The 21210-nt window shown below is 48.6% G+C and overlaps 3 protein-coding genes and 1 non-coding gene across 4 annotated transcripts; 2 read left to right on the forward strand and 2 right to left on the reverse strand.

The window, feature by feature from the left end:
• The first annotated feature begins 267 nt into the window (after window positions 1-267).
• Window positions 268-2090, forward strand: LOC133900610 (probable glycosyltransferase 3). Its single transcript, XM_062341805.1, has one exon. It carries the CDS (start codon window positions 403-405, stop codon window positions 1756-1758), a length of 1356 nt encoding a protein of 451 aa, XP_062197789.1. The 5' UTR covers window positions 268-402; the 3' UTR covers window positions 1759-2090.
• A 3512-nt stretch (window positions 2091-5602) lies between these two features.
• LOC133900787 (probable glycosyltransferase 3) lies at window positions 5603-7368 on the reverse strand. The gene has a single exon (XM_062342024.1). It carries the CDS (start codon window positions 7101-7103, stop codon window positions 5643-5645), a length of 1461 nt encoding a protein of 486 aa, XP_062198008.1. The 5' UTR covers window positions 7104-7368; the 3' UTR covers window positions 5603-5642.
• A 3505-nt stretch (window positions 7369-10873) lies between these two features.
• LOC133900789 (serine/threonine-protein kinase AGC1-5-like) lies at window positions 10874-15540 on the reverse strand. Its single transcript, XM_062342025.1, has 2 exons — window positions 14925-15540; window positions 10874-12188 (listed from the first exon to the last, which is right to left on the reverse strand). The coding sequence occupies exons 1-2, from the start codon at window positions 15470-15472 to the stop codon at window positions 11315-11317; spliced, it is 1422 nt and encodes a 473-aa protein (XP_062198009.1). The 5' UTR covers window positions 15473-15540; the 3' UTR covers window positions 10874-11314.
• Window positions 15541-20502: 4962 nt separating this feature from the next.
• TRNAA-AGC (transfer RNA alanine (anticodon AGC)) lies at window positions 20503-20575 on the forward strand. The gene has a single exon. It is a non-coding gene; the product is annotated as a tRNA-Ala (tRNA).
• Window positions 20576-21210: the final 635 nt, after the last annotated feature.

Raw genomic sequence — 21210 nt, forward strand, 5'->3', positions numbered from 1 at the left:
GTAAAATGGAACGTTCCTGCCGGCTGACTACTCGCCGACACATCCCAAAACGACTGGAAATTTTATAAGATATTTTATTAAAAAAATTCTCTAACAGCTATTACGTGCAATTAAAACAAAAAAAAAAAGTAAGACTCTCAAAACCCTCTCTGTTAAAACCATATAATATATGTAAAAGAGAATCTTTCTGTTAAAACCAAATATTATAACATTTCCTTCCTCCCAAAACCCTCTCTCCTCTTTATTACTACGTCCTCTCCAAACACCAACGCGCTCTAGTCACACGTCACGACACAACGATCGAGAGAGAAGCTGCCTCCAGCGTTGTGCAAAGCTTCTCCGGCGTGCGTGCGTGCGTAGACATAGAGACGTGCACACGGTGCACCTGTAAGTCCGTTCGCGATGGGGTTGCCCGGCGGTGGGCGGCCAGGGAGGCTGATGCGGGGCAGCATCAGCAAGAAGAGGCAGCAGACCCTGAAAAACATCAAGCTCACCCTCCTCTGCAGCTTCATCACCGTCCTCGTGCTCCGCGGCACCGTCGGCTTCAACCTCCTCGTCTCCAGCGGCGGCTCCGACGGAGCAGAGGCCGACGCCAAGGTCGTCGAGGACATCGAGCGCATACTCGGCGAGATCCGCTCCGACTCCGAACCCGACTACGGAGATCTCGACGTCGACGCGTCGTCCAACTCGACCGTGCTGTACTCCGGCTCCGGCAACGCCTCGTCTCCGTGGACGTACCGGAACTACACCCTCGGCCCGAAGGTCACGGACTGGAACGCCCAGCGCCGGCAGTGGATGTCCCGGAACCCGGGCTTCCCGTCCCACGACGCGAGCGGCAAGCCGAAGATCCTGCTCGTCACCGGCTCGCCGCCGGGGCCCTGCGACAACCCCATGGGCGACCACTACCTGCTCAAGGCCACCAAGAACAAGATCGACTACTGCCGCCTCCACGGCATCGATATCATGTACAACATGGCGCACCTCGACCCGGAGCTCACGGGGTACTGGTCAAAGATCCCGCTGCTGCGCCGGCTCATGCTGGCGCACCCGGAGGTGGAGTGGGTGTGGTGGGTGGACAGCGACGCCATCTTCACCGACATGGCCTTCGAGCTCCCGCTGTCGCGCTACGAGGGCCGCAACCTCGTCATCCATGGCTACCCGGACCTCCTCTTCCAGAAGCGCTCCTGGATCTCCCTCAACGCCGGCATCTTCCTGCTCCGCAACTGCCAGTGGTCGCTCGACCTGCTCGACGCCTGGGTGCAAATGGGACCCAAGGGCCGCGTCCGCGAGGAGGCGGGGAAGCTGCTGAGGGCGAGCTTGACTGGCCGACCGGCATTCGACGGCGACGACCAGTCGGCGCTGATCTACCTGCTGCTCACCGAGAAGGAGAAGTGGATCGACAAGGTGCACATCGAGACCGAGTTCTACCTGCACGGCTTCTGGACGGGGCTGGTGGACAGGTACGAGGAGATGATGGAGAAGCACCACCCGGGGCTCGGCGACGACCGCTGGCCGTTCATCACGCACTTCGTCGGGTGCAAGACCTGCGGCAGGTACGAGGACTACCCGCTGGACCGATGCCTCAGCAGCATGGAGCGCGCCTTCAACTTCGCCGACAACCAGGTGCTCAGGCTCTACGGGTTTCAGCACCGGTCGCTGGCCAGCCCCAAGGTCAGGCGGGTGGCTGGCCGTATGGCGAACCCAGTGCAAGCCAAGGAGGCGGCTCTCAAGATGGACGCCAAGTTCGAGAGCACTTAGAAGAGAGAGGCTCTGTTCTTGGGAACAGGCACAGTGATACGAGTTTTGAATTTTGCTCAGTTCTTTGCGTTTTGATTATTCTTGGCTTTCAGTTTTGCAGCAGCTAGCGCACGCAGAAGAGCGACATACAGCAACTGACTTGCTGTTACGAATTTGTTTGCTGTTTTTAGTTGGATTCAGAGCAAAATGAAACGGGCCAGAAGGGTATGGTTCAAAGTTTCAAACTTCCTACTGTTCGTCAGATCAGCTTCGTTTCAGTTCTCTGAAGTACATACGCAGCAAGATGTAACTGTGCCATGTATCATGATCCTTGTAATTGGGAATGCTATTATTTTTCATCTGCAGATCTCATGCTCCGGACAAAATGAAATGGTTCAAACACTGCGATTGTGAGTGGTACCACCAATGCTCAGCTAGATTAGCCTCGTCTCAATTGTCTCTTTGGACTATAAAAGCAACCATATGTGATGTCACACCCGATTTTACAAGACTAAATTAGATGTAAACTACATATCAGGATCAGTTTCATTATATATAGAGTGGTATTATTAGTGATAAATAATACTATATCAAATAAAAACAAATTTATTAAAATAAATATCAGAGTTTTAAACAACAACGGAAGAACAAGAAAAAATTCTAATGAAAGTTTCAGGGCATACCACAGGCAATCGACCGGGGCAACGCGACCTAGGAAGCTTCGTTTTTATAGTCTTCAATTTCCTTAATCTCCATATAGTCTTCTCTAACTGAGCATCATTTATTATTGAAAATAGCAAACGTAAATACATATTGTACTCCGTAAGTATGAGAAAATAAAACATGAGGTTTTAAGACAAGAAAGACTTGACTCAAATTTACTTTATCTATGCTATCTTAACATAGGACTCAAAAATATATAGATTCTTATTTACTATGCGAGACGGCAAGACTTTAAAAGATACATCTCATCAGATTCCATCCGACTATCAAACTCACAAGGTATTTCATACCCAGCTACCAACTCATCGTGTCACCACCACCCAACTACCAAAACCAACCATATAAGATTCTCCACTAATCATAAAGAAGTCCAAGTCCACTCTTGACTATAAGCACGGGTGGTATATCAATATTACTCTCTGCAGAGTTTGCACACTTTACCCACGAGTCATGATTCCCATGCTATTTCGCATTTCCAGGGTGTAGAGCCGGGATCTCACTATAAGACCTTTACAAAGCGCTTCATAATCTATATACATCCACAAAGGTTTCACCGCTAACAAGAATTCCACCCACTGTAGAGGTCCCCTCTCGTGCCACTTAACAGACAACTGGTGCATACAAAATACGGAGAACATCTAATTAATTGGCCAGATCATACTCATATAAGCCTCGTGATTGCGCTGTTATACCAGGTTACATGCTCCACAAACTAGTCCTTATGATTTTAAGTAATACCACCATCAACCCACAGTGCATACCCGCACTTATGCATACCCGCACCATCATCATACCACCTCTTGCTCAGAATTCTTATGTTCCATGTTGCTAAAAAGATTACCAAACCAGTTCATATTGCATAAACTATTAAACAGATTAACATTTAAACAACCCAACTTGACAGCATAACTAAGCAATTCTACCCACGACACCCAAACTACAACATAGGCGACAAGGATAATCATGAAAGAATCTAATAAACCTTATTCATGGGATTCATATTGAAAAAGCATGCAATGAAAATAAAAGACACTTTCCTACAATGAGGTTAATGTGATCGAGGACACTTGCCTTCGTCGAAGTGCTGCTCAAAGTCACCAAAGTCTTAATCTTGAATATTCTTGAACGGCTCCAGGACATGATTGTCTACACGTAGAGAGAACAACACACTAAGAACAATCGCAAAACGAAGCTAACACAACAAACAAATGCTAGGGCACGATTTTAAGAAGATTTGGGCGCAAGAACCACCCAAATCGAAGCTTCAACGTGAAAACTATGACTAAACGATTTTTAAACAGCTAAAAACGATGAAAACTATTTTCTGGAATTAAACCTAATTTTTAAAAGACCTAAAACATTTATTTTACAATTTTTCAAAAATATTTTGTAGGATAAAACTAAATAAAATTTTTTTATAGAATTTATTTGCATTTTTAGAAACAAAACTAATTTTATGTGCAACAAAACATATTAAAAGTATTTATTTTATCAAATAAAACAATTTTAAACATTATCATTATTAATCTAGATTTTATAAAACTATTTTCAAAGTTAAAACATTTATTCTAACATTAAAAACTATTTTTAGAATTAAAATAGAATTGAAAACCTATTAAAATATTTATTTAAAATATATATTAATTTCTGGATTTTTTTCTATTAAAAGAAAACCTATTTTTCAAAAATACTGCACAACGATGATGTCATTGCTGATCGAGATGCTGATGCGGCAAGGGAATACTAACAGGACCGCCACATCAGACAAAATGATGAAGTGGTGGCTTGCATGGTGCTAACATGGTGCTGATTGGACACACCGGTTGAATTATGAAGTGCTAACTGGGATCAAACGAAGGAGTATGCGAGATCTAATCCTAGTGGTTGAAATCAAATTGGACGGTTCACCTTGGGTCTTCTTCCTCTGGGCTATGCGAACGGCGGTGTGGGCTCCAGTGCGACGGCACAGGCTCGAGGAGGTCACCGGAGTTGAGCTCCAGTGGCCGGTCTTCGACGGCGACCAGTGGAACACGGAGAGGAGACGACGGTGAACCCGTTTGAGGGGCAAGTTTGTGTTGGGGCGGTCTCCAACGGCTTGGTGACGGCGGTAACCTTCGGGGATGGTTCGGCGGCAATGACCTTTGAGGATGGTTCGGCGGCGGCTAGAGCTCTGTGCGGTGATCGAAACTCGACAACGAGCGGTTGGGGACAATAAGGTGCAGAAGGAGAACACGGGCGTGCGTTCGGACGACGTCGGGTGAGGTTGGAGCAGCCCAGTGACAGTGACGAGGTGCGACGGAGCTTCGGCGGCGGCGCAAGCATTCTCGGGTGCGGGAAAACCAACAGAATTTGGTGGGCTTATGCGCGGTGGAGTGAGAGAAAGCTGGGTCGGGGGGTCAATCATGAGTTTTATAGAGGGAGGGGGCGGTTGCAGAGACGGGGAGGGGGGCATCAAGTCGTGCTGCGATTTCGGGCGGAGTGGGGCAAACGGGAGGTTGGGGGTGATGGTGGAGCCCACGTGAGGGAGAGATCAGAGTGAGGTTGAAAACGGGTGTCACATGTTATCTGCAGAATTATGGATGCTATTATGTAATCTTCTGATTTTATACTATGTAGAATGTACGGTTTCACCAACAGCTCAAAACTGGGAAGTCTGATCAATTAGTAATTCGGAGTGATATTTCAGAGTTCAGACCATGTGAAGTTGTGAACAGACTCTGAATATCTTTGATGTTCTATTTTTCTTTTTCGCTGCATTGTTCCAATTATTTTAAGCTTAGCTTCAGAAAGTTTCTGGTACAGATGCAATATACAATAATGCTCTATGTGCAAAACACTGAATATCACAATGTTTGAATCATATCCAATTGGACTATTTCATTTTGTCCTGAATCGGGAACAAATACCAAACAAAGTAACAGAACGTCAGTTGTGGTCCAGCCGTCTAGCTATTGCAAAACTGAAAACAGAGATTATAATTTCACCAGAATTTCAGTAAAATTTTACGAATTTCAGGAATTTCGAAGGGGAACAAAATATCTAATTCCGAAATAACGAAAAATGACTAAAATTTCGACAAAATTTCGCAAATATCTATTTTTTCACTTGTAAACGAAAAATAATTGTAAAACGAAATTGAAGTTCCTAACTGAAACATTAGAACAATCAAAACACAGAACTGATCAAAACCCGAATCGCCCTCCCAGTCTCCTCAGGATTCTTGCAAGAACAGATTCTCTCTTTACTAAGCGCTTTCGATTTTTGCGTACATCTTGGCTCTTGATAGCCGGCGCCTTGGGTTTTCTCAAGAAAGCGAGAGCTGCCTCCTTGGCCTCAAGCGGGTTAGCAGACCGGTTGGCGACGCGCTTGACCTCGGCGCTCGCCAGCGACTGGTGCAGGAAGCCGTAGAGCTGGAGCACCTGGTTGTCGGCGAAGTTGAAGGCGCGCTCCATGCCCTTGACGCACCGGCCCAGCGCGTAGTCCCTGGACCTGCCGCCACACGGCTTGCACCCGACGAAGTGCGTGACGAACGGCCACCGGTCGTCGCCGTACCCGGGGTGGTGCTTCGCCATCACTTGCTCGTAGTTGTCCACCAGCCCCGCCCAGAAGCCGTGCAGGTAGTACTCGTTCTCGAGGTACACCTTCTCCATCCATGTGTCTTTCTCAGTGAGGAGGAGATGGATGAGCGCCGACTGGTCGTCGGCCTCGAACGCCGGCCGGCCTTTCAGGCTCGCCGTCAGCAGCCTCCCTGCCTCCTCGCGGACGCGGCCTTTCGGCCCCATTATGGCCCAGGCATCGAGCAGCTCCAGCGACCACTGGCAGTTGCGGAGAAGGAAGCTGCCGGTGTTGATGGCGACCCAGGAGCGCGTCTTGAAGAGGAGGTCCTGGTGGCCATGGATGACGAGGTTGCTCACCATGTAGCGCTCGAGCGGGAGCTCGAATCCCATGTCGGTGAAGAGCGCGTCGCTGTCCATCCACCAGACCCACTCCACCTCCGGGTGCGCCAGCATGAGCCGCCGCAGCAGCGGGAGCTTGGACCAGTGGCCCGCGAGCTCCGTGTCGAGGTGCGCCATGTTGTGCACGATCTCGATGCCGTGGAGGCGGCAGTAGTCGATCTTGTTCTTGGTGGCCTTGAGCAGGTAGTGGTCGCCGATGGGTCTGTCGCAGGGTCCCGGCGGCGAGCCGGTGACGAGCAGGACCCGCGGGTTGCCGCGCGCGTCGCGGGACGGGAAGCCCGGGTTCCGGTACAGCCACTGCCGGCGCTTGGCGTTCCAGCGCGTGACCCTGGGGCCGAGCCTGTAGTTCGTCGTCGACCAGGCGTTGCCGTGGTCGTAGTACTGCGTGGCCGAGCTGAACGCTGCATCATCGTCGTCGGGGCCGGAGTCAGAGCGAATCTCGCGGAGGACGCGCTCGATGTCCTCGACAACCCGGGCGTCAGCCGCTGCGCCGTAGGAGCCAGCGACGGCGACGCCGCTGTGGGCGAGGCGGTTGACGCCGATGGTGCCGCGGAGGACGAGCAGGGTGATGAAGGCGGCGAACAGGGCGATCCTGATGCTGTTGATGGTCCGCGGCGTCTGCTTGTTGCTGCCGCCCCGCGACAGCGGCCTCCCAAGCCGCCCACCGCCGGCCGCCGCCATGCCCATTCGAAAACAGATTTTACAGCCGCACCGTGCACGTCTCTGTGCGTAGTGCTGGTAGCTTCTCGCTCGATCGTTGCGTTGCTGGTAGGCAGGAACGATTCAATTCTGTTCGTTTTGGGTGCAGGGGAAGTCAGCGGCGCGTGAACTTCGAGGGAGAGCTGGCGAATATGAAATTTCTCGATTTGCAGTGTGGCAGGCGAGCTTGATTCTTGTATGTACTTGTACTGTATTAATACATGGTCACCGGGGGGAGTGACGAGATGAAGAGTGAGCTGCTCTCCTCGGCTCAGCTCCTCGTTCACTGATCGGACCGCGTGTGCGTGTGCGTGTGTGGACGGTTGTATATGTTTTGCTACTACGAGTACTTTCTCCAGTGATTTTAGAAGAAAAGAAACGGAAGATGCTATTGTTCAGCTGCTTGATTTTTTACTTCTTACAGTGGACAAAGCAGGGCCGATCCTCCTTTTTCTTCTTCCTCTAGCTAGCTCGCCCGTTCATGCTCTTCTTCTCCATCGCCGCAACGACACCGCACCTCGCTCTCCTGCCTCGCCTGCCTCCTCTCGTATCCAGCGGCGTACCTGTCGTCAGATCCACCACTCCGGCGCGCCACCGCCCTGACTCCACTTAACCGGTGTCCCTCCGCCTCCCGCGGCCGTCAGCGTCTGCAAGATACTTTCTCCAGTGATTTTACAAGAAAAGAAACAGGAGATGCTATTGTTTAGCTGCTTGATTTTTTACTTCTTGCAGTGGACAAAGAAGGCCGATACCCCTCTTTTCCTCTTCCTCTGGCTCGCCCGTTCATTCTCCCACGACCATTGGCGTCCCGGCTGCCTATCCGCCCTGGAGAAGTAAATCCTCCGCCAATAACCCTGTTGTCGGAGTTGATTTCGCCGTCTATTATATTTTTTTTCGAAGGGATGGTATGAGTTTTATCGATTTTATTAGACAAGAAAGAAAAAGGGACAAAACAAAAGTCCAAAGTCCGAAACGTTACAACACAAAGGCCTCGCGAAAAACATTATGGAAGAAACAACCCCAAGCAAAGCAACGGGGAACAACAGAGGCCCAGATACACAACTAAGGAAAACAAAATGCAAACGCTAGAGAGGACACATAAATCAACCAAGCATAGCCATTCGGAAGGTATCCAATTGCTCCTTGATTCGCTCCGCCACCTGTTTCACAGTACTTTCGATGTTTTGGAAGGTTCTATAATTTCTTTCCTTCTGAATATTCCACTAAAAAGAAATCATCAAACCATCAAAGGATCTCCAGAGTTCTTTGTCGATTCAACGTGACACCACAATCCACCAGCCCATGATGGTGCGGCAAGCCGAAATCTATGATAGGGTGGGTATACGCAACCAAGTAGACAATTATGACCAAACCTGTCATGTAAAGACGCGGTCTTTGCATAAAGTGTGTAGGTGTTTTGTCCCCTTGATCACAAAAATGACATATTTGTTATCTAGGCCATCCCCTCTTTGCAAGGTTGTCTGCAGTTAGAATCTTATTTTGCAGGAGAATCCAGGAATAAGTTCTGCACTTTGCTCAACTCTTGCCCTCCAAACAGGACACATCTTGTATTTCTTGATTTGGCCAACAAATTATATCTTGTAAGCACTTTTTACAGTGTAAATGCCATTGTTGGTCCAGCGCCAGATTATTGTGTCCCTCAAGTCAGGTTGAAGCTGTTGGTTCCTCAACAAATTCCAAAGGTGAGAGATTTGGAGAAGCTCTTGCTCAGTTGTAATTTGGTTAATGTATCGAAGCCGTCTATGTTTTGGAAGCTCTTTGTTTCACTGTGAAGTTTTTCCTCGAAGACATAGCAAAGATGAGAGATGCTATGTTTCTAGGTGAATGCCCAACAAGCCAACTTGAGTTCCAAAAGGATGTCTTCTCACCATTGCCGATCGTTGCTTTTGTCGAGACATTGAAAAGGACAATATCCGTTTGATCGCAAGGTACCATGAAACCATTCCACGGTCTATCCTCTTGCCATTGAAGCCACATCCATCGAAGCCGCAGGGCTCTAGCAAAATACCATAGGTCTAGGATACCAAGGCCACCTAGATCTCTTGGCTTTGCCACAACTGGTCAATTGACGAGACAATGCCCCCTAAGACCTTGTCAGGGTCCTCCCTCCAGAGGAAGCTTCTCCGAAATATGTCAATTTTCTTAAGAAGCCACTTTTACAAAGGAAGAACGATTAAGAGGTAAGTTGGCTAGGAGGAAAGCACCAATTTAACGAGAGTTTCTCTACCGGCAAGAGAGAAGAACTTTTCTCGCCACTCTGGAAGCTTGTCCCCAATTTTGCCGTCTACTATAAGCAGCATCATTTCAGACCATTGAAGTATAGGAAGCGTGAAAAGAAATATACGGTATCGCTACTACTTGCAAGATACTTTGCTCTATTTACATAAGATTGCATTGGTGTCATGTGTCAAGTGCCTTTTTCAACGATGAATCCTAAAATTCAAGTCAATTTTGTAGAAGTTGAAGCCCAACTGAGGTTATCGTGGCTCCGGCCGAGCTGACGAAAAGCATGGTTCATTTCGGGCTGAAATAGTCTGCCACTGAACGGCCTGATAAGAACTTCGGGCCTAAATTTGTCGTGCTGGGCTCCATCCCGCGAATGAGAACATTTAGTTCCTTTCTGGATTACGGCAACCTTTCAGTTGAAGCGTAGAGCATTCATCTTTCAGGATGAAGTTTTTTTTTTTTGCGAGGAGGATTACGTGGCTTTTAGAAACGTTGATTGACCCTAAAAAATCTATTTGTAGGACTAGAATAATGTTTAATTATGCCTTCTAAATTTGAGATGCCTGAAATTTAGAAAGTGAGATCAAGCGAGGAAGGACGGTGGCTGCCGGCGAGGGTTATGGTTATCGGTTTCGAAATTTAGGTATTTGAAGAGTTCTCCATAACTACCGGACTTAGAAGAGACGTTTACACGTGGGATTATACAGGGAAGATGCAAGCACGGTGTGCTCCATTCTGTGAAGTATCTCCTTTGTCACTTTCATTTCCATCAACGGCAGACTGACTTGCATCATCACACAGCCTGATCATTTTAACTGCAGTCTACGTATCTTTACCGCTTTACTCCTTTACCTCTGTCTTTGCCTTTTAACCAGGCAGGGCAGTAGTAGTATCTACCTACCTTTTGCTGTGTGCAGCAGCATCTTTACCTCTTTTGAGCAAACATGCTCTCCTCTTTTACCTTACAGCCTGAAGAAGCGAGGCCGAAGGGACTGGTACCTGCTCTGTGATCGATTGACGCGTTTCATCTACAAGTACGCGTCCACGGTGACTCAGCTCGGGTGAGAAAGTAGAATTCCTGGGCCATGATCCCCGCTGCGCTCTCATCATCGTCTCGGCGCCTCGTGTCCCCCGGTGGCCACCCAAAGCCCGGACCCAATCCACGCCCCGGACTCATCGCCCCAGCAGTCCAGCACCTCGTATCATTAGCCATGTCCCTCGCCCGCCGTCTCATCACCAATCCTATAAAAATAATCCTACGCGATCCAATCTTATGTATTTAGGACTGAGATATAATTCATAACGTGACATACGGTAAAAATTACGATAAAAACAAAATAAAATCATACGTGATGAAACAGGAAAGAAAATAAATTACTACATGTCACACTATGAATTAGTTCGATCCAACCTTCAAATATATGAGACCAAGTCTTGAAATATTTTTCTCCCAATCCTGTAGCCGAAAACACACATCAATTATTCACATCTTTGCGAGAGAACAAGCTAGAGCAAGAAGCGAGTAATGCATGATACAATTACATACCAGGCCCCGTTTGGAACACACGATTCCCGCAAGAACTTGGTAGAAAATACCACATCCCTTGTATGATTCTACTCTACAAAAGCTAACCACGAAATGCCAGCGTTCCAAACAGGGCTGGAATATATTTATTGTAGTTCTACAAAAGCTACCACGAAATGCCAGCGTTCCAAACAGCGAGATCGAGCTCCCTCGGAGACACGCCGCCGGCAACCACTTGAGGCGACAACGCAGCGCCTGCTTGCCCTGCTCCCCCTGCCGCCTCGTGCGCGCCATGCGCCGTGGCCCGTCCCCCACCACGTGTGCCCGCTCGGACTCGGACAAGAGGTGCCCGATTGGGTCCCGGCGATGGCAGAGCAGCTTGTTTCCGCACGTACATGCATGGACGCTTCTGGAATTGCTTGTCTGGCTAGTAGTACTCCACGGGCGTGCCGGGACAACTGTCGTCCGACACGTCGTCGTTGGCGTTGTCCCCGCCCGCGGCAGCCTTGGCGTTCGCCATGCTGAACGGCGGCGGGACGTACGGCGGGGCGGCGCACCGGAGCAGCGCCCAGTTCACGCCGTTGAAGAACGGGTGCCGCTTGATGGCGGCCGCGCCGACCGTGGCCCCTAGTCGCCGCGCGGGGTCCTTGGCGAGGAGCGCGGTGACGAGGTCCTTCGCCGCGGACGAGACGGAGGGCTCCTTGGGAAACTCGAGCGCGCGCGCGACGATGTTGGCGAGCGTCATCTCGTTGTCGTACCCCTTGAACGGCGTCACGCCGTAGAGTAGCTCGAAGATGAAGATGCCCAGCGTCCACCAGTCGACGGAGCTGCCGTGGCCCTCCCCGGAGACGATCTCCGGGGCGAGGTACTCGTGCGTGCCCACGAACGACATCGACCGGAGCTCCACCGGCTCCGCCACGAACTCCAGACCGAGCCCGCCGCCGGAGGGGAAGCCGCCGTTGCCACCACCACTCGACGACGGCTTCTTGCTGAGCCAGCGCCGGCGCCGGCGCCGTCGGCCGCGGCCCGGGAAGAGCTGGAAGCAGGAGACGGCGGGGACGATGCACGAGGAGATGGCGCAGGAGGTGGACGTGGAGGCGTGGCCGGCGAGGGAGACGGGGTCCGAAATGACGTGTGCGGGCGTGGGGGCGGTGGGGTCGCACTTGAGGGAGAGGTCGAAGTCGGTGAGCATGATGTGGCCGTCGGCGCGGACGAGGACGTTCTCCGGCTTGAGGTCGCGGTACACGATGTCCACCATGTGGATGTACTCCAGCGCCGCCACCACCTCCGCCGCGTAGAACCTGCCGCCGTTGATTACAATACCATCATCATCATTAGCTCTCTAAACAATCATCATTTAGCTAGCAGTGCCGTCCATCATGCAGAATCAAATGTGTCAAGTAAACAGCTGGGCCATGCAAAACATGATGCACGTAAAAGTGATGCATTTTCAGTGCTGCAGCATTCATCAACACTTGGTTAGAACTTGCAAAGTTGCAAGTGCATGCCCCTGACTTTTTTTCGCATGTGTAACCAAAAGAGCCCACCCAGTGACCCACACCTGCGCAACGACTAACGACAAAGTCACCTGTGTCTGAATCAAGTGCCTGTTGGATGGCACTGTGTGCTCCAGCAGTCCAAGCTCCAGTGCAGAGCAGAGGGGGGAAAAGGCATCAGACAGTGCTCGAATTAGCACATCATTGCTGTTGGAAGTCGCGCAGTTGCACGGTGGCAGACTGTAGTTTAATTCCAGCAGGGAATGCACCCCATGTGTGCTTGCAATTGTTAATTCCATGGGTTCATCAGATCGATCCTTACCAGAAGTACCTCAAGTGTGCGTGCAATTGTTAATTCCTTGGGGTTAGTCAGATCGATCCTTACAAGAAATACCCTAGGCTGAGCTCGGCTGAAAGTCTTAGACCATTCATGGGCGGTTTAGGCACTTTAGGTGTGTGTTTCAGAGCTGTCGTTCTTAGCCCATCACATGGGGGTAACTAAAAGCCTCCTTGACCAATACAGCTACATCGATGAGAGTGTCATGTTCTCGAAACGGTTCCGGCGCCGTAGCACACGGTGTCTGTTAACCGGTCATTTACTTGCGTTAAATTCGACAAATCATAGAGTAGATGAAAAAAATCATAGATGAGTATTATGTGTGAGATGGACAGTTGAGATAGCTGTACGTGCACAAGAACATGTGGGGTTGCATCTCCCATACCATGTGTAATGTGTTGACTGCGATGTTGTAGGTCGCTCAGCGGATGCAGGTGAGCAGCTCCATGGTACCATTGCAATTCACTAACGCTGTGGCTCGAGGTATCAGTACTGGTACGTGCTGGAATCCTCATCACCCAACGCTGCAGCATTCCTTTAGCCGTACTAAGTGAGTTTCTTGATGAGCTGCACGCAGAGTGGCGCCAACGCCGAAAATGTGTTTTTTGAAAGAAAAATATAGTGGCACCAAAAGTGTGCAACCATATTTCGTGGCTGATCCGTGAATTCATGTTTCTTTCGAGGTACGGCTCTTCTGCCTATTTGTTTTGTTTTTTACAAAGTTTAGTCAAAGGCGGTGATTAAATTGGCAGGCACTTGTTATCTACATATCTTCACTGCTATTTTGTCACTTGATCTAACCTCAAATCTATGTTTGAAAATGATATAAGCGAATGCACGAATGCTATGGGTAGGAGTAGTACCGATGTACCCTTGAGTCCTTGACTAAAGGAACGTACGTACGTACCCGCATGATGCAGCAATCAAACGACCGTAGTCGATAATGCCAACCGTCCACTGTTTCAACCAGTACAACTACGTAGATGTACGTATTTTTCCAAGTAAAGTCTGTTCTGGAAGGAAATAAAATCACGATCCGTGTATACAAGAGAGATCCTATGGAGATAAGTCAAGAGAGGATCCTAGCTGTGCAGGATTGCACGAACGACGGCTATAATCTAGCAAGCGTGCAAGCGCATATGACAACCACAACTTTTTACTTCCATATGGACAGCCTTGGCTCCAACCCTAGTGACGGTGAAATGTAACTTCGTATGGTCTTGTTGGTGCACGAGCTATCTCGGTCATCTATCTACTTAACTAATACTCATTTATTCGTTAATTTTTTTAATTATCATATGATTTTTTCACTTATACCTCCCATACAAATTTTAATATAAATGTACAGTTTGATAAGCTATGCCGACCAAAGTGATATATGGGGGTGGGGACTGTGTTACCGCGTGCACTTGTGTGGCTCAGAGTGACAGCATGGCTCAAAAGTACGAGACTGTGCTGTGGCAGTGAGCTCCAATCCATGATGTCCAGTCTTATACCAACAGCATGTATGTGCATTTTTTTTTCTGATGGCAAAGCATGATCATGGTGGACAAGTATTTCATAATCGGGATTAGTTTGCAAAAACACTTTCTCCTTCGTATGTCACATCACACCCAGGCCCATATATCGTTTTCTGATGTGCTGTGGTATTATGCTTTTTTTCTCAAGGATGCATCCAAGAAGATGCAGCAATCCGATGTTATGCAGTATGTATTGTTCATGATGAAACGCATTCCGAATAAGCCCGTACGGCGAACTAGGTGGATGCATGCCTAACCGAAGACACATGGGGCCGACTGCATCCACTACATCTTTAAACTACACTACAAACATACAAAGAAAACAAAAGAAGTAAAAAAGGCACTAGGAAAGACAGAAGGAAAGAAACAGAGTCAGCAATCAAGAGTGCATGAAACAGGATTTTTTTTTTTTTACCGATAAATTTTCTTTAACCATGAAGATATGGGTAAACATGATTTATCGAATATACTAAATAAAATTTAAATAAAATACTGATAAATATGGTAATTCTTTTTCTATGGAGTTCATTTGTAGATCCGACAGAATAGATATATCGAATATACTGGACTGTCAAAATTTGGGGGTATACTCTAGATGGCATGAGTGCAGAATTGTTGAACGCTGCAAATGTATGTATGTGTTGGCGCAAACAACATCGTAATGGGGAGATTGGTGTGACGCACCTGACGGCGGCCTCGGAGAACCGGCGGTGCGGCTGCCGCTGCCGAAGGACGTGGAGGTCGCCGCCGGGGCAGAACTCGGTGAGGAGGCACGACCAGCGGTCCCCCTCCGCGACGCCGTAGAGTCGGGGCAGGAAAGGGTGGTCGACGGCCTCGAGGATCTCGCGCTCCGTGCGCGCACGGCCCTCCTTGTTCCGCCCCTCCAGCTCCTTCCGGTCCATCACCTTGGCGGCCACCAGGGCAGCGCCGGCCGGCACGTTCCCCTTGACCTCGACGAGGTAGACGCTGCCGATGTCCCCCGCGCCGAGCCGCCGCAGGAAGCGGATGTCGGAGAGCGCCACGTTACCAATGCGCGGGGTCGCGGAGGAGGCGGATGGGTCGTTGCCGCGCGGCGGGAGCGGGAGGGGACCGGAGGAGGAGGTGGAGCAGGAGGCGGTGGCGGTGGAGACGGTGGAGGCGGAGCGGGAGCGCGAGCGTTCTGAGGAGCCGAAGCTGAGGCTCTGCAGCTCGTCAGCCGCCAGCTCGGCGTTGGCGTCGCCATCGGGAGACATTGCTATTGCCGCGTCGAGGTGATGGGGCGGATTGGTGTGGGCTGCTGCGACGACAGGGGAGGAGGAAGGAGATGAAGAGGCGACTGGCGAGGTGGTGGGGTTTTTAATTTGAAGAGGACACGGGGGAGGGTGATGGGCCGGACCGGGCCGGGATCCCGTGTCCGGTTCCGAGTCGAGCCGCGCTGGTTTTTTATTCCTATTTTTTACGCTTGGAATTCCGGGGAACATGCAGGCCTGTTCTCAGGGGTGAGATTTTGTTTCGTAGTACTATTCCATTATACTTTTTTAATGATGGAATAAACATTATTTCAGCATGTGTATGACTGCATCACATGATTAGGAATGAAAACGGTCCGAAATGATCGGAAAATATCCTAAATTACTTTTATTTTTATATTTGTTCTCGGAATCGAAATCGGTAATGATAAAGTCGGAAACGATTACGATATCAGAGATATTAGAAACTTAAAAAATGAAGCTATCGAAACAGAAACATGTCGATGGTTATGTGCATACCTTGTGTAAAGGCCGGAATAAAACATTCCCTTATTAAAAAAAAAGTATAGATAGAGATGCGTGGAACATTCTATCCTGATTGCAACTGCGAGTCGATTTGGTTAGATTCTAACTGAAGATTGCCGCCGATTTGCTATTGCTTTCCTTGCATTAGTGCATTTGACCTAATGACTACTAGCATAGGGGAGTAGCTTACGGCTGGGAAAGCATGATTTGCCGTGCCGCAAGCTTGACCGTTCTGCGTGTCCATTGTTTTCCAAATCGTATTGTCACAGTTTCTCTGAATATATATATTTCAATATCTCATGCCGCATCGCGTCAAACACCCAAGACTAGAGGCTGCTGTTAATTTGGGGTTGTACGTTTGTGTTTGGAATCACGGATGACATCGTCGGATACAATGGATTAACAGCCACGCTGGCTACTGCCAAGTAGAAATGCATTGCAACTAGACGAGTGCAGAGAAGGGAAATACAACTCCATATTCCTTTCTCATGCACAATCAATCTTATGTGTTTATCTCTCTTACTTGATATCTATTGATACCTATTCCTTTAATATAAATTTTAATATAAATGAACAGTCATGATAAGATGTGCATTGGCAAGTGCCAGTGGAATTTTTTGTTCGCATAGAAGAGCCAAACCGTCCGTAGGCCTACTCTGATGTGAATGCGAGGGAATTTGTCCAAATGAGTCCAAGCATAGCCGGGGCAAGTGAGTGGACCAAACGGATCGATGGGCCAAACGCCTACCGCTCTGTATTTTCCGTAGGTGAGCTGCCTTTTCTGTTTGCTTTCTGGTGGTGAGGATGAAGCTGCCAGGTTCTTCCAGCTCCAGCGCCAGTGTTTCTCTAGGATGATTACTCTGAGACGGCAGTGGTCCATGCTGAGATAGATATGTCGGGTTTGGTGCGATAGAGGTCGGTTCAAGAGAGACATGTATTTCGTTTTCAGGGGATTCAGAGAGACATGTTCATTCTCTTTGAAGCATAAGACAGGTTGATTCTTGGAGGATAGAGAGGACCAGAAACCAGTCCCACATCTACCCTCAGTTGTTAAACAATTTGTATCATAATTTTTGCAAAAAAAAAATGCATATTTGCCACTAGTTCGACCCCAACTACATGTTTGCCATTATAAAAGGTCAAACTGCAAATTTGCCACTGAAACAAGCATCTATGCCATCCGTTTGCAACTTCTCCTTCACCCTGACCATAACCGTTTATTTTGGGAGCAAAAATAATTTACAAAATAAAATGAAAACTGCAATGATGTGAAAAGACCAAGATGCCCCTAACTCTACATTATCTCTTTGACTTCTCCCTAGCCCGGCTGAATCTCCATGCTGCCGCCCTGCTCCTTTCTCCCCGACTGATCTCCCTGTCACCCTACTCCAAGTCTCCAGCTGCCGCACACCTCCTCCTAGCGCTCTCGTCCCTGCCCTCTTCTCCTCATCCTCCACAAGGATAAAATGGCGAACGTGCTCTGGCGGCTGGCTATAGCTAAGTTGCTCGCAGGAGGGTGGTGTCCTAGTGGCGGCAAGGAGAGCTAGTGATTGACCCGCGTCAATATCCCACGCGTGCTAGTGGAGTCCTCGGTGTTGGTACGACACGCTGGCCTGAGAAGCTCATCAAAGGGCAACTGCACCAGATCCTTCGGTAGCAAGAATGCCTCGATTCACGAGCGGCGGCAGCTAGGTCAATTTGGCGGTGAGCCAATTGATTTTTATTTTTTTTTGCCACTGCCAAGATTGGACTTTGATAATTTGCCACCCTCAACATGCAATAGTTCAAATTGCCACTTGATTCATTGGCACATTTATTATTTGACATTATGGCCTATTCTAATTCATTTCATTTTCCGTTCAACTGTGTAGCCACACGAAAGGACCAAATTACCCATCTAGTCAAACTTACCTGACTACATCGAATCGAGGCATAGGCAGTTTTGGCGGTGGAAAAAAATCAATTGACTCCACCCAACCAAGCTCCCTCCCTCCGTCGCACTCACCTTCATCACCGGCGATCTCCAATACCACCTCGACCTTGCAGCCCTTGCAAACAAGAGGCTTTCCTTCCACATTGGCGATATCCAATACCACCTCCCCTCGCCGTCCACCATCCCCGCGCCCAAGTCCAACACCTCTCCACAAGAGCTTCGGCATTGCAATCACTAACCCTAACATGACCAAATCGGCGATCATGAACCGTCAACCCAGCTCGCTCACCACCCTTCATATCCCCTCGTAGGAGGAAGTGACGGTGACCCAACACATATGTAGGCCCCTCACTGAAAGGCGGTCCCTCACCGGCCCGAAAAATAGGCAAAATTTCTCGATAAAGCTCATGTTATCCTTGAACTCTGTGAATTCAGCATCGGACGTGAAAAGGACCACCAAATTGGGTGGAGGATAGAAGGCACAGTGGTGGTCGTGCTGGGCGTCGAGGTCCAAGTGGTAGTCATACTCGAGCTGGAGGAGTGACTTGGTGATGGAGAAGGAGGAGGCGACGCGTGGGTGCGATGAGGCATAAAGTGCCAGGCGATAGAGCGCATGTGAGGGTGACGAGGGTGGCTAGGTGGAGGTCGAATGAGAGCGGGGTGGAGGCGACGAGGAGTGGCCTAGGAAGGAGGGAGGATGAGAGGATAGGGGAGAGGGAGACTAGAGAGGAGGGCCCAGCGAGGAGGGAGGTGGCGGCGGGTAGGACAGCAGCAAGGTAGGATGTGTCGGGGGCGCTAGAGCTTGGGAATGGGAGGAGCAGGTCGATGTCGAGGAGGAGAAGGGCGTGGTGGGGCTCACCGGAGACGGACGTCATGAGTGGACACCAGAGGCAGAGGTGAGCGTAATAGAGGGAGGGTGCTTGGTTGACTGCCTACGCCTCGGTTCGACCCAGTCAGGTAAGTCTGACCAGAGGGGTAATTTGGTCCTTTCACGTGGCCGCACAGTTAAAAAGAAAATGAAATGAATCAAAATTGGTCACAATATCAAATAATTAAAGTGGCAATGAAGCAAGTGACAATTTGAAGTGTTACATGTTGAGGGTGACAAATTGTCGAAGTCTAATCTTGGCAGTAGCAAAAAATCAATTGGCTTTCGACGGTGGGAGTCGCAGGCGAGCTTGATCGTAGGAGCAGTGGGCGAGCTCGACCGGCCAGCTAGTGCGCGAGAAGGTGGACAGGGAGGTTGGTCGTGGACAGACCTGCGACGGGGAGGCCAGCACCCAGGCTCGAGTGGATCTGTGGCTACTGGCGGAGCAGGATGGCAGCATGGAGGAAGAGATGACCACCAACGGGGAGGACCAAGCATGGCCTTAGGTGCGTTGGTGGGGAGAGGGGAGAAAAGAGGGGCATTTAGGCCACGGGAACAACTTTTGCGTGGTCCGTTATTCCAGTGGCATGTTTGACAATCTACAAGCAGTTCTAGTAGCAAATTTGCAGTCATGTTTTTTTAACGACAAATCCAAAAAACGGTTCAAACCAGTGGCACAAATGCAAATGGCCATATCCAATATGCACCGTGCTCTATGCTTGCCCGTCTTTTGGGGGTTCAATTCAAAGCTAATGCTTCTGGTCTAGTAGTTGAAATGCATGTGCCCTGTCTACGGCTACAAGAGCACACACAACATCGCGTTCCTCGCCATGGTCGGTGCAGTCTTTTGGTCCCTGTTCTGTTCCTGCTGCAATTTGCAGCGCTGAGAGCCTGCACCAGCACTTCACTTTTCCTACCAGGGAAGGCCCCGTGACTCTGCGAGCCCAACTGCCAAGGCACAATCAGCTTCACTTTGTGAGACAGCCCAAACAAGTCCTTCCCGGAGCAGCGTCCTCCTGGTCTCCGCCACGTTGCTCTCTTCCTGGCATGAACGCATCAGCAGCATGTGAGCTGGGGATCCTATCCTTGGCATCTGCAGACCCATGCTACACAAATCTCTACTACATAAAATATGAATTAGCTCTCACGTCATTTTATTCTGTCTAATAAAAATCTCTAAAATTTAAATAATTTATCTATTTTTATCATCTATTCTCATTCATCAGTCTCTCCGTCTTGTTACCGGCTACTGATGTTAGTTTGGCGACGCTTACTTAGCACATCACATTTTCATACTTTGAGTTTGTATTTGATATTATCACGTTTAATATTTATGTTTTCGTTATAATACACGTACATTTAGCTAATATACTATTTGAAACAACAGTCAACTGATCTGTTGCCCCCCCCCCCCCCCCACCCCTTTATTTTTAAGCTGATCTGATGCTCCTTTTTTCAGTAGCTAATGATCAATCCTCAAAGCCCAAAGGCTAAAATTCGAGGAGAGCACTTGAAGCAAAACGATGATGCATGTATGAGGCTTTGATCTCAAACAGCCTCAATTGCCAAAACACAAACACAAAGTAGCCCATGGGCCGGCAAGATGCGAAGATGAGACAACGGTTGGAATGTTTGTTGTGGGCTTCACGGCTCGCTGCATAATTTGTCATTAAATTTGATAATCTAAGATCTACAGAAAAACCACCCGGGGATGTAGCTCAGATGGTAGAGCGCTCGCTTAGCATGCGAGAGGTACGGGGATCGATACCCCGCATCTCCATCCTTAGTCGTTCTTCTTTTTTTTTTTTAGCTCTTTTCGTTCTTCTAGCCTAATCTTATCGGATTTTTTTTTATCTCTTTTCGTTCTCCTAACATAATCCTATCGGAACACTTTCCAATGCGCTTTTGTTCTTTCAAATAACTTCATGTCCGTATCAATCAATGTACACGCTACCGAAAGATTTCCTCTGCGTATCCAATCTAAGTTGTCCTTCTTAGAAACGTCAATCTGCTAGTGCGTCCTCTTCCTCTTCCTCTCGTATGTATCGCACTAAGCACGGGCTCTAGTCTCGTCCCGTCCTTTTCAACTAGTGGCGGAGCTATGCATTCGATGAGACTTGAACCAATAATTAAATATCGGTAATGCTATGCTCTAAACGTTCGAAGGGTAAAAAAAATAATCGGATTTCAGATGTTGAATATAACATAAAAAATAATATTAGAGATGTGAAAATATAGAAATTAATTTGAATAATTTTTTTTAATCTGTGTGCTATTTTGATGCATGAATTTAAACGAAAATAATTTCCGTAACAAATTTTTATTACGTCTGAAACATTAAATTTGAACATATGAAATATTGAAAATACAAAATATAAGAATTAACTCAATTGAATAATTTTTTCGGGTCCAGAT

The sequence above is a fragment of the Phragmites australis genome, chromosome 19 (genome assembly GCF_958298935.1).
Source record: "Phragmites australis chromosome 19, lpPhrAust1.1, whole genome shotgun sequence".
In the NCBI taxonomy this organism is placed as follows: domain Eukaryota; kingdom Viridiplantae; phylum Streptophyta; class Magnoliopsida; order Poales; family Poaceae; genus Phragmites; species Phragmites australis.